Raw genomic sequence first — 16,424 nt, 5'->3', positions numbered from 1 at the left:
AGTGTAAGGCATGAGCCACCATGTCTGGCTTTTCCATTGGATTTTATAGTTAGTAAGAGATAATATTGCTTACAGATGAATTGCAATTATTTCTCTGCGCAGGAAGTACAATGTTTTTTCTCTCTTTTACAGGGTACCAAAACTCATCTTAGCAAGATATTCTCTGCCATGCTTGCCATTCATTCAAACAAACCAGGTATGATAAAATCTTCAGCGGTCATTTTTCTACATTTTATTCAAAGCCAGGCCATTTTGGAATTTACTGTGCTTGATGAACTCCAGAAATTATTTGGAGGACTTGAGCTTAGACAGCTTGCTGTATCTTAGTTTATCTATCCCTGCTGGCTGTCTCCCTCTGGTCCCTGTGCCAGGTGTTGCATTTGTGGACAGGAGGGATGGTAGATCTTGTTTCTTTTCTTAAGATTTATGTATTTTTATTTAATAGTACATTGGTGTTTTGTCTGTCTGTATGTTTGTGTGAGGTGTCAGATCCTCTGGAACAGGGGTTATAGACAGTTGTGATCTGCATGTGGGTGCTGGGATTTGAACCTCGGTCCCCTAAAAGAGCAGTGCTCTTAACCACTGAGCCATCTCCCCAGCCCGATGATATTTATTTTTAGCTGATAGAAAATAATCTTGCTGGCTCTGTAAGGTGCATTTTATTTGGAGGCAGTAGGTTCTGAGTGATTTCAAAAGTTAAAAGGAAAAGACATTGACGTAGATTTATAAGACTGACTGCCATAAATAAGGTGTGAACTTGGTTTGGTTTTTTTTTTTTTTTGTTTTTTTTTTTTTTTGCTTTTTGAGAGAGGGTTTCTTTGTGTAGTCTTGGTTGTCCTGGTCTTGCTTTGTAGACCAAACTGGCCTTAAATTCACAGAGATCTGCCTGCCTCTGCTTTCCCAAGTGCTGGGATCACAAGTGTGTGTCACCTTGCTTGGCTGCAGGCTATTTCTACAGTCCCTAAAGTCAGTGTGATTCCTACATTGAGGTTTCTGGAGGGATCACATGAGTTGGTTTTGGAACTACTTTGGTAACCCATGGGTGCAAGAGATTCTGGAAACGTCATCCATGCCCAATTTCAGGAGTCACTTGCTCAAGAAAACTAAAAGCAACAGCTTGCCACCATTTCTGACACGTCCAGATTACCAACCAGGGATCATTTTTACCAAAAGCAGTCTTGCTTTTTGCAGTAGTGATGACCAAATCCAGGGCTTTGTACATTTTAGGCAAATGTTTTCTTGCTGAGTTATTTTTAGCCCTCTCTAATTGAAACTTTGAAAAAGAACATTATTTATTTTCTGTATGTGTGACCGTGTGTGGGCATGCATGCCATGGCACATTATGTAGAGTTCACTAGCCCTTTTTTCTAGCTTTAGGTAGAGTTGCCAAACTTTTTTGTTTGTTTTGAGACAGGTTTTCTCTGTGCTTAGCTGTCTTCACTCTGTAGACCAGGCTGGCCTCAAACTTACAGAGAGCCATCTGCCTCTGCCTCTGTATGGATCAGGATTACAGGCATGTGCCATTGTGCCCAGCTGAGTTGCCTAATTTAACATTGGAAACTCCCTCTTTTTCCTTTGGTAAGATTAGCAAGTAATTCATTAAGTATTAAAATTGGAGCATAGTCTAATTTACTGAAAGTAAGTGATTTTTTTTTTTTCTTATAGCTTTGTGGATTATGGCAGCCAAATGGGAAATGGAAGATCGCTTATCTTCAGAAAGTGCCAGGCAGTTATTTCTTCGGGCTCTGCGTTTTCATCCTGAGTGCCCAAAACTCTATCAAGAAGTGAGTATTTGGGTGCATAGAATGAGAGAGCGGTATCTATGACACAGAATGAGACAGCGTTATCTATGACACATAGAATGTGAGTGACAGAATAAGAAAGCGTTATCTATATGGTACATATAGAATGTGAGTGATACTTAAAATGAGAGGGGTTTCTCCATGATACATAGAGAACAAATACTGCGTAAAATGAAGTTATAGGCTCCCTTTCTGTGTACTTTTTTTTTCTCATGGGTAATTGTGGTTTTGAAAATTTTGTTGCTACTTTTAAAAATAGTAGAGGGGCTGGAGAGATGATTCAGCAATTACCAGCACTGGCTGATTTTTTTCAAGGATCCGGGTTCAGTTCCCATCACCAACATGTTGGCTCAGAATCATCATCTGGCACTGCAGGGGATCTGGCACTCTGTTTTTACTTGCAAGAGTACAAGGTGGTGCACAGACATACATGTAGGCAAAACATCCATACACATAAGATATAATTAAATAAAAACAAAATAAGTAGAGTAACATTAAAATATGTTAATTCAAATTTTTTTTCTTCACTTTTGAAGTACAGACATGGTATGTAGTCTTGGCTATCCTAAAATTCTCTGTATAGACCAGGCTGGCCTCAAACTCAGAAAGATAAGCCTGCCTTTGCCTTCCAAGTCCTAGGATTAAAGGCATGTGCCATTATGTTCCGCTGTTTTATTATGTGTATGAAAGCTGTGCCTGCATATAAGCATGAGTACCCTTACATGCCTGGTGTCTGAGGAGACCAGAGATGTGGATACCCTGCAACTGGAGCTACAGGTATTGTGAGCAGCCTTATATGGGTGCTGAGAATCGAAGCTGGTCCTCTCAACAGTATAAACTGTTGAGCCCTCTCTCCAGCCCAAATAGGACTTTTTTTGTCTGCTTGTTTTTGAGACAGGGTTTCTCTGTGAAGCCCTAGCTGGCCTCACACTCAAATCCACCTGTCTCAGCCTCCCAAGTGCTGGGGTTAAAGGAGTGTGCCACCACACCTGGCAGCATGACTAATTTTTAAAAATGAAATTATTAATAGTATGTGTGTGTGTGCGCGCATGTATGTGTATGCCTGCTCACATGAGTGTGTGCATGTGGATGCAAAAGGTTGATATTTTGGAGCCACATGTGTATATATGTATTGGTACTTTCCTGGATCTTGGTATTCGTGATCTATCTAGTGGCTATTATTTTGTGAGACTACGTGTCCTAGTTACATTTCTTTTTCTCTTTTTTTTTTTTTTTTGAGATAGGTTTTCTCTACATAGCCCTGGCCATCCTGCAACTCAATATGTAGATCAGGCTGGCCTGTGCTTCCCAAGGGCTAGGAACAAAGGCATGAGCCACCACACCCTGCCTGCAGTTACCTTTTTATTATCCCAACAAAATACCATGACCAAGGGAATGTATAAAAAGGCATTTAAGGGCTGGAGAGATGGATCAGAGATGAAGAACACTGGCTGTTCTTCCCAAGGTCCTGAGTTCAGTTCCCAGCAACCACATGGTGGCTCATAACCATCTATACTGAGATCTAGTGCTTTCTTCTGGTTTGCAGGCAGAATAATATATAAATAATAAATAAATAAATCTTAAAAAAAAAATAAAGAAAAAGGCATTTAATATAGGGGCTCATGGTTGCAGAGGGTTAAAGTCCATGACTATCATTGCATAGACCATGGCAACAGGGAAGGTGAGCATGGTGCTGGAATAGCAGCTGAGAGCTTATATCTGCTCCACAAACATGAAGCACAGAGAGAACATGCCAGTTAGGAACGGTGTGTGTTTTTGAAACCTCAAAGCCCACTCTAAGGACACACCTCCTTCAACAAGGACACACTTCCTAATCTTTTCCTAACAGTCCACCAATTGGACACCACACATTCAAATGCGTGAACTTGTGGGGGCCATTCTCATTCCAACCACCGCCCTAAGGAAATGAGAGGTTTTGTTTAGTAAACATATTCTCATACGGCTCTGCTTCTTTGTTGTTAAATGGCATAGAAATCTGGATTATTCACTCAGCCTTCATGGACACTTTTTACCATATATGGATGAGATTAAATAAAATCATTTTCAGAAACTTCCATTAAGTTTTTTGACTCTTACATTTAGATTACATGTCAAATGATTTTTTTCCTTTTTCTTTTTCTTTTTTTTTTTCCTTTTTAAGGTGTATATTGGTGCTTTCCCTCCATATATGTCTGTGTATGGTTGTTGGGTCCCCTGGATCTGTAGTTACAGACAGTTGTAAGCTCCCATGTGGGTGCTGGAAATTGAATTTGGGTCCTTTGGAAGAGCAGCCAGTGCTATTAACTGCTGAGCCATCTTTCCAGCCCTCTTTCAGTAGTCTCATTTTCATATCAGCTATTTTCATTCCAAAGTAAAATATGGCTCCCTCATTTTCTTGTATCTGATACTAATGTTTTTTTTTTTTTTTTTTTTTTTTAAGAAATCGTCTTGAATATTTTTAATTTACAAAGCATCTCTAAGAACTTTTAGGTCATTATTTTCTTCTTTTAGTACTTTAGGATGGAGTTGATGCATGCTGAGAAACTGAGAAAAGAAAAGCAAGAATTTGAAAAAGCTGCCATGGATATGGTAAGAGCCTAATGTATTGTCAGTTGTTAGTCTTTTGAGCCTCCTTACAAATAAAAGAATGTTTTTGAAATATATTTTTCCTTCCAATTTAATGTTACATTTTTTACTTTCAGATGAATTTGCAATTTAATTTTTAAAATTACATTTTGAGTGTGTATCATGGTGCTATGTGGAGGTCAGAGGACAGCTTGGGGGAATTGATTCTCTCTTTCCACTATTTTTCCCACTGAGCCATCTTGCTGGCTCAAACCTAGAACTCTTGATCTCCTGCCTCAGTCTTCTCGGAGGTGAGATTACAGGAGTGCATCACCATTCCTGGCTCTTTTCTTTTTATATAATTTGTAATGTGATGGAATAACTGTAAAGAAAAAGCTTTAAATTTTAGAGTTGGTATCTTGAGGCATATCTTTAATCCCAGCATTTACAAAGCTGAACCAGAAGGATTGTGAGTTTCTGAAACAAAACAAGACTCTGTCTTCAAAAGATAAAACAACAAAACTAAAACAGCAACAAAAGAACTTGCTGTAATCTTACTGTGTTTTCAGCTTAGAACTTTGTGTGTAGGTGGGGTATGCATGTGTGGGATATGTTTATATGTTTGTGTGTGAGGGAGTGTGAAAATGCATGTGTGTGTATGTGGTAGCTAAAAGGCTGATTTGTATTCCCTCAATTGCATCTCCTCCTTATATTTTATTTTTTAATTACATTTAAGAATATTGTTTTGGGCCAGATGGTGGTGGTGCACGCCTTTAATCGCAGAACCTGGGAGGCAGAGGCAGGCAGATCTCTGTGAGTTCAAGGCCAGCCTGGTCTACAGAGTGAGTTCCAGGACAGCCAGGGCTACGCAGAGAAACCTTGTCTAGAAAAACAAAAGAAGAATATTGTGTGGAGGGAGGCACATGCCGTGTGTGTGTGGAGGCCAGAGGACAGCTTGCAGATGTTGGGTCTCTCCTTTCATCACGTGGGCCCTGGGGATCCATCTCTGGTGGTCAGGTTGGCAGCAGGTACCTTTACTCACTGAGCCATCTCATCAGTTCCTATTTATCTTTTCATTTATTCATTCATTATTTTTGAGACAGGGTTTCTCTGTGTAACATCAGCTGTCCTGGACTCATTTACAAAGACCAGGCTGGCCTAGAACTCACAGAGATCTGCCTATCTCTGCCTCCACAAGTGCTGGGATTACAGATGTGCGCCACTGTGCCTGGCTTTATCTTGTATTTTTATTTATTTATGTTCCACAGTGTACATGTGGAGGTCAGGGGATACAGGCTGGCCTTAAACTCATAGAGACCCCCTGCCTCTGCCTTCTGAGTGCTGGGATTAAACTGTGTCTGGACATAAGACACTTTCATTCGTGTGTTTGTATGTGTGTTTTTGGGGAGAGCACATAGGCACTGCAGTATGTGTGTATGTGGTCAGGGGACAACTTGTGGGAGTTGGTTTTTTCCTACTATATGAGTTCCAGAGACTGAATTGTCATAAGCATTGGTGGCAAGTGCTTTTACCATTTAAACTCTTTCATTGGTCCTTTCCATGTTATTTTTTGAGATAGGGGTCTCACTGAACATGGAACTCACCGGTTTGATCAGACTGGATGGCCAGTAGACCCTATTGATCCATCTCTTCCTTAGCACTAGGATTACAGGTGTGTGCCACCACACTTGGCTTTTCGTATGAGTACTGGGGATACAAACTTGGGTCCTTATACTTCTGTGGCAAGCTCTTTATCAACTGAGCCATTTCTCCAGCCCTCAGAATTTTTTTTTTTTAATTTAAATAAAATACTATACAGAAGTATAATCAAGGCATGTATAACCTGATCTGTTCTGGTCTAAATGGAGAGTGAGGCTAAGATTACATGGCTTAAAAAGTCTAAGAGAAACAGTTGGATGATCAGTGTTGCTCAAGCTGCATACTTTATAAGTGAGGGAACTAGCCTTGGAATTGTGATTTGTCACAGGTTCTGTGGTGCTAGTAGTCTAGGACTGTTCATTTCCATCTTTTTTTTTTTTTTTTTTTTTTGTTTTTTTTTTGGTTTGTTTTTTTTCTTTTTTTTTTTTTTTTTTTTTTTTTGGTACTTCCTGGTACTGCATTTTCAGTTATGGTTGATGTAACACTTTGTAGGGGAATTTTGATCATCCTGAAGAAGTCCTTAAAGGCGAGCTGGCACGGATCATTTACAAAAATTCTATAAGCAAGATTAAAGGTAAATACTCTCTGGGTACTGATACTTGTTTTTGGTAGTGTTCTGTTTGTGATGAGAAAGACTTAACTTTTAGGCAGAGTGTTCTGTATCTTCAGAAAAATCTTCCTTCTGAGCTATCACTGGAAATTGCAATAAGATTTTGTTGAATACTCATTGGGATGAGTTGAAAAGGAATAGATGAAAAAGATAGGCGTGGTGGTGTGCATGTAGAATCTCTGCATCGGGGAGGTGGAGGCAGAGGCAGGCGGACCAATGTGAGCTCGAGGCCAGCCAACAAAGTGAGTCCAGGACGAAACCCTCTCCTGAAAAACAAACGAAAAATTTAAAAAAGTGGGGGCTGAAGAGATGGCTCAGCAGTTAAGAGCACTGTCTGCTTTTCCGAAGGAACTGGGTTCAATTCTCAGCACCCACATTGCAGCTCACAAATGTCTATAACTCCTGTTCCAGGGGACCCGACCCCCTTACACATGTAGACAAAACACCAGTGCATATAAAAATAGATAGATAGATAGATAGATAGATAGATAGATAGATAGATAGATAGATAGATAAAAGAGTATAGATAGTATTTTTACCTTATGTCCTTTTTATGAAATTTAAGAGTAGTTGGAAATATTTTAAAATACTAATGTCTTTGTTTATGTGGTGGGGATATAGGATAATATTTCCTTTCTTCTTTGTTCTGTTAAAAAAGTCACTGTGAGAAGCCTACCAATTCTAACTCTGAGCATAGCTCAGTGTACATTATGCATAGGATCATGGGTTTGATCCAGCACCAGGAAAACAAAACAGAGCTTGATATAGTGTCATCTACCACCTGCTGAGACAGGAGGATCATGAATTGGAGGCCAGTCAGTGATGGGGCTTGTAGCTCAGTGATAGAGTACCTGCACAGCATGCACAAGGCCCTGGGTTTATACCATGAGAGGTCAGGGAAGGAGTAGGAGCCAGCCATGGCTATATATATATACAGTGAAGCCCTGTCTCAAAGCAAAAGACAAAACCCCTGAAGACCAACTCTAATACATAAAGAAAACGAAACTTGGAGAGTAAAATGTCTTTTCAATTTAACAGCAAACCTTCCTCTCCCCTTGATTTTTAAATTTTAGGTGCAGAATTCCATGTGTCACTTCTCTCAATTGCACAACTATTTGATTTTGCGAAAGATTTGCAAAAAGAAATTTATGATGAGTAAGTAAAACATGGTAAGGCGAACATGTCTTCTGAATAATATTTGAGGCTGGGGAGAAGTGAAAAATAATATACACCTAGAAGTGTTGGTGCATGCCTTTAATTTCAGCACTTGGGAGGCAGAGGTAGGCGGATCTCTGAGTTTAAGGCCAGCCTGGTCTACAGAGTGAGTCCCAAGACAGCCAAGGAGAAAACCTGTCACAAAAAGCAAAAACAAAACAAAATATAATAATACTAATAATAATATCCTTTATACACTTTCGGAAAAATTATGTTATATTATGAATAGAAAATATATATTCCTGCAGTGGTTCTTTGACTGACATAATTGGCTTTGTTTCAGAAATAGGATACATCTTACAAACATATCCTGCCAACTTATCAATACACATTCTTTTTTTCTGCAAAATCAGAGTTGTAGTCATAACTTTTTATAGCTAAATGCTGTCGATATTTAATCTGCAGTGTTTGATTCTGGTATTTAAGAATTATTTGTGTATCTTAGTTAGTTTTTGTGCTGTGATGAAATACCATTACCGAAAACAACTTACAGAAGAAAGAGGGTTTTTTTTTTTTTTTTTTTTTGTTTGTTTGTTTTTGTTTTTGGCTTATGGTTCCAGAAGGCTGGAGTTCATAATGGTGTATAAGCAGGAAGTTGACTGATGACATCTTTACCTGCGCACAGGAAGCAGGTCGAGTAAGCAGGAAGTAGAGTATGTCTATAAACCCACAAACCCTGTCCCCCGTGATGTCCTTTCTCCAGCAAGGCTGTGCTTTCTAAAGACTATAACCTCCCCAAATAGTGCCACAAACTGGAAATAATCCAAGGCCCTTGGTGGGGATGTTTCTCACTGAAACCACTGCAGAGTGCTCTATTAGGCACCTCTGTTCCTGGGATCCATTTCTTGATGTCGTAGGAGACGAGCTAGAACGTGCATCAGTTTGTTCTTTGGGTGTCTTTGGGGTTTCAGTAGAGGATTAAGTTGTGCTTTTTCTCTGCTTCTGTCATAAGAATTCAAGAGTTCATGCAGGGCTCATGGAGGCTTTTATATCCACAGACAACTACTGATTTGATTTGGAGAGTATAATAATTTTAAAGTTAATATTTGTTAGTTTTTTGTTTATTTTTATTTTATCTTATTTTGGGAGAGAGGTTTGGAGACAGGGTTTCTCTGTGTAGCCCTGGCTGTCCTGGAACTCAGTAGACCAGGCTGGCCTCGAACTCAGAGATCAGCCTGCATCTGTCTACTGAGTGCTGGAATTAAAGGCATGCACTGCTACTGCCCTGCTGTTTATTTATTTTTAAAAACAGGATCTGGAACTCACTAGGCTGGGCTTGAATTTGTGGGAATCATTTTGCCTCAGGTTTCTGAATGCTGGGAATACAAGCTTGTACCACCATGTCCAATTAAAAGCTAACATCTGTAAATGATGCCTGAAACATTTTGAGATCCAATTGATATATAACAACACTGTACCACTGATAAGTCTGTTCATTAAGTCATTCTGGAAAGCCTGCTAGCAAATGACTCGTGATATTGCGGCTGTGAAATGGTGTTCTGCGTAGGAACTTTGTTATTCTCGAATTAGTTTCTTAACTCGGGGCAGGTGCCAGTAAGCTGCAATTTTCAGCCTTCAAGCTCTGCACACTGATGACCCACTCACTTGGGATTATGTGGCACGGCGAGAACTAGAGATTGAGTCTCAGCCAGGTGAAGAGCAGCCGGTATCGAAACAAGCCAAAGCAGTGGAGGTGGGCCGCAGGGAGGAGAGGTGCTGTGCGGTGTATGAAGAGGCAGTGAAGACTCTGCCCACAGGTGAGTCTGTCTTGTGGGAGGGGAGCGTGGCCGTGAAGCTGACGTTCTCGTTGTGAACACTTAACTTGGAATGGGAAGTCTGTATAGAGGATTGGGGGTGTAATATAGCTCAGTGGTAGGGCGCTTACCCGGCAAGCGTGTGCCCTGATTTCATGCAGTGGAGGAGAAGAACAGGAAGATGCACCTCTGTATGGGACAGGGTACAGTGTGCCTGGCTTCCTTTTTCTTCCCTTACTGTGTCTGTGAGTTACATGCCACAGCATACACATGGTAGTCAGGGGACAACTCACTGGAGTGTGTTCTTATATGTGGTCCTAACTAGGAAGGTGACGGATGGCATCAGGCTTGGCATCAGGAGCCTTTATGTGTTCAGCTGTCTTGCCAGCCACTTTATACCCCCCCTTTTCTTTTTTGAGACAGGATGTCATGTATCCTAGGCTGGCCTCAATTCACTGCACAGGCCATGATGACCTTGAACTTCTGGACCAGTATGTGTGGTACCTCATGCCTGCTAGACAAGCACTCTACCAGCTGAGCTGTATATACTTAGCCCTATAGGCCTCTTTCCAGTTGGTCTTTATGTGATGGTGAAAAGCTAGAGTTTTTCATGATGAGAGTTTATGTAATGTAGGCTGGCTTTGAACTGCTGATCCACCTGTCTCTGCCTCCTGCAAGCTAGAATTACAGGTGTATGCTAGAGCTTTCATGAACTTCTTCAGTAATAGAGGTATTTATGTTCTTTTTTTTTTTTTTTTTTTTGGCAGAAATAATACTTAGGTACAAGTTAGAATGTAGCTCATTAGGAAAGAGCCTTTGTACAACATGAAGTCCTGGGTTTGATTCCCAGTACTTCAATAAACTGCAACTGGTGGTGCATACTTATAATGTCAATACCTTGGAGGTAAAGGCAGGAGGAGAATCTGGAGTTCAAGGTTATCCTTAGCTAGATGGTGAGATTGAGGCCACTCTGGCTGCCTGAAACCCTGTCTTGGAAACAAAACAAAAGAAAGCAAGCCAACTCCCACCAAACTCCAAGAAATTGTAATTCAGAAGATTGTATTATCTTTTTTCTTTGGAGACAGGGTCTAACTATGTAGCATTGGCTTGCCTACGAGGAGACGAGGCTGACCTTGAACTCTCAGAGATGTGCCTGCCTCTTCCTCCTGAGTGCTGAGATTAAAGGGATGAGTCACTACATTGGGCTTTATCCTTTATCTTTCATTAGCGATTGCATTTTTGTTTGGAAATATTGGAGAATAAAGGCAGTGGAGATAGACAGGGATTTTTTTTTTTTTTAAAGACAAGGATTTTGAATTCATATCATTGCTCAATTGCTCTTCTCCAATATCTGATATATTTGATTTGATACAATGGGGGTAACGTTTTTTTTTGTTTTATGTTTTTTGTTTTTTTTTAACCAGGCTAATTTAAACTTTGTTTTTAAAACAGTTTATTTTTATTGTTTTTGTTTTATATATGTGTGTGTTTGCCCCTGTGAGTGAACAATATCACGTAGGCTGGTACCCAAAGAAGCCCAAAGATCCCTTGGAGCTGGAGTTACAGGTGGTTGTGAGCCACCCAGTTTGGATGATAGGATCCTAACTCAGGTCCTCTGGAAGAGCAACTGGGGAATCTTCAGCTCCCAATTTAAACTTTCTTTAGAGGAGTGTCCCCTTGGAAGTAAGATCTTTGAACTGAGAGGACTGGTAACCTAATTGATGCTTGACTTTTTCAGAGGCCATGTGGAAGTGTTACATCAACTTTTGCTTGGAAAGGTTTTCTAAGAAGACCAGTAGTGTGCCCCTCAGAGGCCAGGTAAGGATTTACGTTGCAGAGCCTCAGTGAGTGGTTAGAAAGTGCCTACTTTGTAGAGAAGGACAGAGTTCTTTTGGGGTGTAGTCCAGCTGTCAGAATTTTGGGCTTAATCACTTGCTTTTTGCTTGTGGGTGACCTGTCATCAAGAAGATCTAGTCTGTTTTACCCTTATCCTGGATAGATAAAGCAGGGAGGGCTTGCTGCTGATTGGACGGTGCCAGGCTCAGGCGCTTAGCTCAGCTCATCTCATCATGAGTGATACCCGTTCAGAACTCAGTCCCATCTCTGGATTCTCAGAAATGTGTAAAATCACTTTTGCCCAGTTCAGTGCAGAGGACCTGCTGGAATCTGTTTATGGCCTGACAGATGTTTCTCATTTCAGAGGCTGGAAAGAACCATGCTTGCATTCAGGAAGGCCCATGACCTGAAGCTCCTTTCTGAAGTCCAGTACAAGCAGTGGGTAAGGAAGACCATAGAAAGCACACTCACTGCCTGTTCCATGTACTTTATTCTGGTTTAAAATATATGACACCAGAACAAAAAAATCAGAATGAACCTATTTGGCATTCCCTTTCCCCTCTTCCTTTTTTCTTCCCTTCATGTTTCTTTTCTTCTCTTCCATATCCTGCTCTTCCCTCCCCACCCTCCTTTTTTTTTGAGATAGGGCTTCTCTGTCTATCTCTGGTTGTATTGGAACTCACAGAGATCTGCCTGTCTCTTCCTTTCGAGTGCTGGGATTAGAGGAGTGCACCACCACCACCCATTTTTTTTTTTTTAAGGGTCTATTTTTGTTTCATGTGCATGAATGTTTTACATATATGTGTGTGTGTTTGTGTGTGTGTGTGTGTGTGTGCAGTCTAGCAGAACAGAAGGTTTTGGATCTCCTGGAACTGAATGGAGTTATGGATGGTTGTTAGCTGCCATCTGGGTGCTGAGAATTGAACCTGAGTCCTCTGCAGATCACCTCTCCAGCCCTCTTCTCCCTTCCCTTCCCCTTCCTCTTCCCTTTCCCTTCTCTTTCTTCCTGGGTTCCCTCCCTTCTACCTCCCACTTTTTCCTTCTCAACTACCTTTCTATCCTTTTCTCATTCTCATCTCTCCTCCCTCCCTTTCCTTTTCTTTACTCCCCTGTCTTTTTGCAGTATTAGCAGAGTGCAGGGAGGCAGAGTCCCTGGAGCTCATCTCTTCAGCTAGATAGGTGAGCTCTAGGTTCAGTGAGAAACACAATCTCAAAATGTGAAGTGCAGGGCTAAGCGTTCTTCTCTTCAGTTAGCTGCTAAGTGTTTGCTGTGCAAGTTAAGGACCAGGATTTGGGTCCCTAGCCTAGAATTCTAGTGTGTGAAAGGTAAAGATGGATTCCCAGAGTAAACTGGCTAATTAGATTAGCTGTTTGGTGGAGCTCTGGGTTTAGTTGAGAGACCCTGCCTCAATGATTCTGCCTCTGTGAATAAGGTGTATAGCTATAGAGGAAGCTAGCATCAGCCTTAGACATCCATATAGATAAAACACACATGTATGTGCACCAGCAAACACATTTATAACCACATACATGTGAACATGCATATACATACATCACACACATAAACACATGCAGAAACGTATAAAGAGGGCAATAGTGGAAAACATCTACTAACATTAACCTCTGTCTTCTCTATGTCTCTCTCTTACACACACTATCAGCATGTATCAGCATGCACATGTGTACACTCACAAACACATGTGTTGTAAACACAAATAAAAGTAAAAATTATAAGATTATTCTGGTTTTCCCATACTTTTTCAGGCAAAGTTACTTTTTATTTATTTATTTAATTTTATTTTTAAATAATTTTATACATTCACTTGTATCTCAGCTGTAGCCCTCTCCCTCTTTCCCTCCCAATTCTCACCTCCCTCCCTCATCTCCTCCCTGCCCCCTTCTGAGTCCACTGAGAGGGGGTGCCCTCCTCTCCTTCTGTCTGGCCCTAGCTTATCAGGAAGTTACTCACTTTTTTTTTTTTTTTTTTTTAATTTACTCCTAACTTGATCCCTGCCTGAATTTCCAGAAACATCTTCTATTCTAATCTTGTTGGCATCCCTCCCTGCAATCATGCTAAACATGAATTTCCTGTTTCCTCTTGTATTATACTGTCTCTAGCCCCTTGTGTAAACTGGTTGGCAAGCCTTCTCTTTCCCGGGTTCTGTGTTTACCTGACTGGCATCTGATTTTCTTTAAGTCTTAGCTTGAATACTTCCTTTCCTGAGGTTCTTTCCCATTGTGGGCCCTGTTGGTCCTGGCCCTGCACCCTGTAGCATCTACTGAACCATCTATCTCTTTAGCTGCCTTCTTTGATTTTCTCATAGTCTTATGGGAAGAAGCAGGGAAGGGGGAGGAATTCCACTTGCCCTTTGTGTCTGTTTAGCGGCTGTGGTAAAAGGTCTAGTGGGAAGGCTATTGAGATTAATATCATAAATCATCTTTATATGTCTCTATTATATATATGATTTTGCTTTCAACTGGTGCTTACAGTGTGCTTTGTCTTTCTTAGATTGACTTGTTGCTGCGCCAGGACCTCTTTAAAGAGGCTCTGCAGGTGGCAGAAGCTGGGACGGAATTGTTCAAGGATTCTGCAGCAATGTGGCAGACGAGGCTGCAGGTGCTCATTGACTCAAACAGCCCCGACATAGCGACGCATTTTGAAGAAGCCTTTGCACACCTCAAACCCCAGGTCTGTGAATTGTGTCTCTATATTTTATTCCTTTTTAAAAAAGATTTATTTATTTTTATTATTTTATGTGTAGTAGTGTTTTTGCCTTCACGTGTGTCTGACCCACACCTGTGTCTGAGGAAGAGGTGAGCCTCCATGTGGACTCTGGGATCAGAATTTAGGTCCTTTGCCACCAACTGCTCTTGACCACAGAACCAGCTCTCGAGTCCTCATATTTCTCTTTCTGGGAAACTGTTTGTGTGTGTGTGTGTGTGTGTGTGTGTGTGTGTGTGTGTGTGTGTGTTTAAAAGACAGGGTCTTATGTAGCCCAGGCTAGCTTCACTTTGAACTTTGATTCTTCTGCCTCCACCACCTGAGTGCTGGGATTATAGGTATGCTTCACCATGTCTGGTTTATGTTGTGCTGGGGATTGAACCCAGGGCTTCTTGCAGGGTAAGCAAGCAGTCTATCAGCTGAGCTATATCTCTAGCCCTTTCTTGGAAAACCTTTTAAGATTTTAGTGAAAGCTCATATGTGATAAACTTGTCTAGCAAGAGCAAACCCTAGAATGATAATTGTTGTTACATGGTGACAGTTCAGGGACTGAATAGAAAAATCACTTCTATTTCTAATCCTTTATTTGCAAGCTTACTAAATCATGTAAGATTTCTTATTCTGTTTAAATATCTTATAAATGAAAAATACTAATAGTATATTCTCATTTGCATCCACATCTGATTAAAATTCAACTTGCAATCACAAAAATTTAGACTCTAATGTTCTAATCCTATTTTACAGTGAATCTTTTGTATGAGTGAGTGGGAAAACGTACTGCAGAGAGTAAGGTGGGGAACAAGCATTGCCCTCTGCCATCTGCCTCTACACAGGGAAGGTCAGGCAGGCCAGCCTCCATCTGTTCTTAAGTAGAGGCTCCCAGACCACAGACTCGTGACTTGGTTAGCCATGGGCCTGAGTGGGTGTGGCCACAGTTAGGAGTCCCCATCAGAATGGGACTAAGTTATCAAAGTGTTGCTCTGGATGATTTGGCTAGGGGCTGCAGTGACCCTGACTTTACAGTGATGAGTTTTCACATCTAACAGTTTTGTTGTTGTGAACAGGTTTGTCTGCCCTTGTGGATTTCTTGGGCAGAATGGAGTGAAAATGCTAAAAGCCAAGAGGACACTGAAGCAGTCTTTAAGGTACAGACTCCCTCTTCTGTCCCTTGTGGTGTAAGAAATGCTATTTCATATCCTAAGTCACTACTTAGTGGCTTGGGGTGGGTCTTGGTAATGTCTTTTGTTCTAAGTTCCTTTACAGAGCTTGTTTTTGTTTTTTTTCTTTTAAATGTAGAAAGCTATTTTGGCTGTCACTGGTGCCAGTTCAGTAACTCTGAAGGAGAAATACCTGGATTGGGCATATCGAAGTGGTGGCTACAAAAAGGCCAAAGCAGTGTTCAAAAGGTACTCATAGTTATTCAGGTCTTTTTGCCCATACTCAGCCCCTCAAACCCAGATTTTGTGGGTTACAAATAGTGTCTGAAGTGTTAATCTGAGAAACTTTCAAAATGTATTTCCTTTTTCTGGTTTTGCACACTTCAGTTCAAACATGGGGAAAATGAGAGCGCACTGTCATTGATGACTGTAATTGTGTCATGACCACAAGCAGCTCTGTTAGCAGATCATCTCTTTTGAAAGCAGTCGGGATTGAGCCCAGGGCCTTGTACCTGGGCAAGGGCTATACCACTAGGGCTGTATCTCCAGCCTAGTACATCATCTTAAGACTTGCTTCTTATGTAGTTAACACTGCGCTGTCATCCGAGTTTTGAATAGAGTTGCTGAGCATCAGACAGCCTGATAGTAAAAGTTATAGCCTCGCTAGTAAAAGTTCATAGCAGCACTCGTTTAAAGCAGATGTGTGGAGCCTTACATTCTTGTAACCCCAAGAGACTAAGTTAGGAGAGGTGAAGGGTCAGTCGCTCTAAGTTGAGGCATGGGAATGACTCCATCAGATCCTGTTTTGTCTGAGATTGCTGCTGACTTGTTGTGGAAGCAAAACCTGGTTCTTTATTCATGTTTATAGGTAATAGAAGGCTTTCTGCTCACTGTGGGAACTAATGTTCTCCCTATTCCTTTTTAGTTTACAGGAAAGCCGTCCATTCTCAGTTGAGTTTTTCAGGAAAATGATGCAGTTTGAAAAGGAGCAGGTGAGTATTCTGAGCACTTCCTGCCTGGAAACATGGCTCTGTGGTCATAATTAGAGCAGTGTATGATGATGATGATGATGATGATGATGATGATGATGATGATGATGATGAT

The 16,424-nt window shown here is 41.0% G+C and overlaps 1 protein-coding gene across 1 annotated transcript in view; it reads left to right on the top strand.

The window, feature by feature from the left end:
- The window catches only part of Utp6 (UTP6 small subunit processome component), a 28,257-nt gene that overhangs the window by 5,928 nt on the left and 5,905 nt on the right, over positions 1 to 16,424 (top strand). The window contains exons 6-17 of the mRNA XM_055620497.1: positions 133 to 196; positions 1,666 to 1,784; positions 4,314 to 4,391; positions 6,519 to 6,600; positions 7,710 to 7,791; positions 9,424 to 9,608; positions 11,344 to 11,423; positions 11,806 to 11,883; positions 13,951 to 14,130; positions 15,228 to 15,308; positions 15,460 to 15,569; positions 16,246 to 16,312. Of these exons, the coding sequence (XP_055476472.1) occupies positions 133 to 196; positions 1,666 to 1,784; positions 4,314 to 4,391; positions 6,519 to 6,600; positions 7,710 to 7,791; positions 9,424 to 9,608; positions 11,344 to 11,423; positions 11,806 to 11,883; positions 13,951 to 14,130; positions 15,228 to 15,308; positions 15,460 to 15,569; positions 16,246 to 16,312 (1,206 nt within the window). The remainder of the gene's footprint in view (positions 1 to 132; positions 197 to 1,665; positions 1,785 to 4,313; positions 4,392 to 6,518; positions 6,601 to 7,709; positions 7,792 to 9,423; positions 9,609 to 11,343; positions 11,424 to 11,805; positions 11,884 to 13,950; positions 14,131 to 15,227; positions 15,309 to 15,459; positions 15,570 to 16,245; positions 16,313 to 16,424) is intronic.

The sequence above is a fragment of the Psammomys obesus genome, unplaced genomic scaffold, assembly GCF_907164565.1.
Source record: "Psammomys obesus unplaced genomic scaffold, mPsaObe1.curated_primary_1811, whole genome shotgun sequence".
NCBI lineage: Eukaryota > Metazoa > Chordata > Mammalia > Rodentia > Muridae > Psammomys > Psammomys obesus.
The sequence above is the reverse complement of the archived record's forward strand: the minus strand, read 5'-3'. Positions and strand labels throughout refer to the sequence as shown.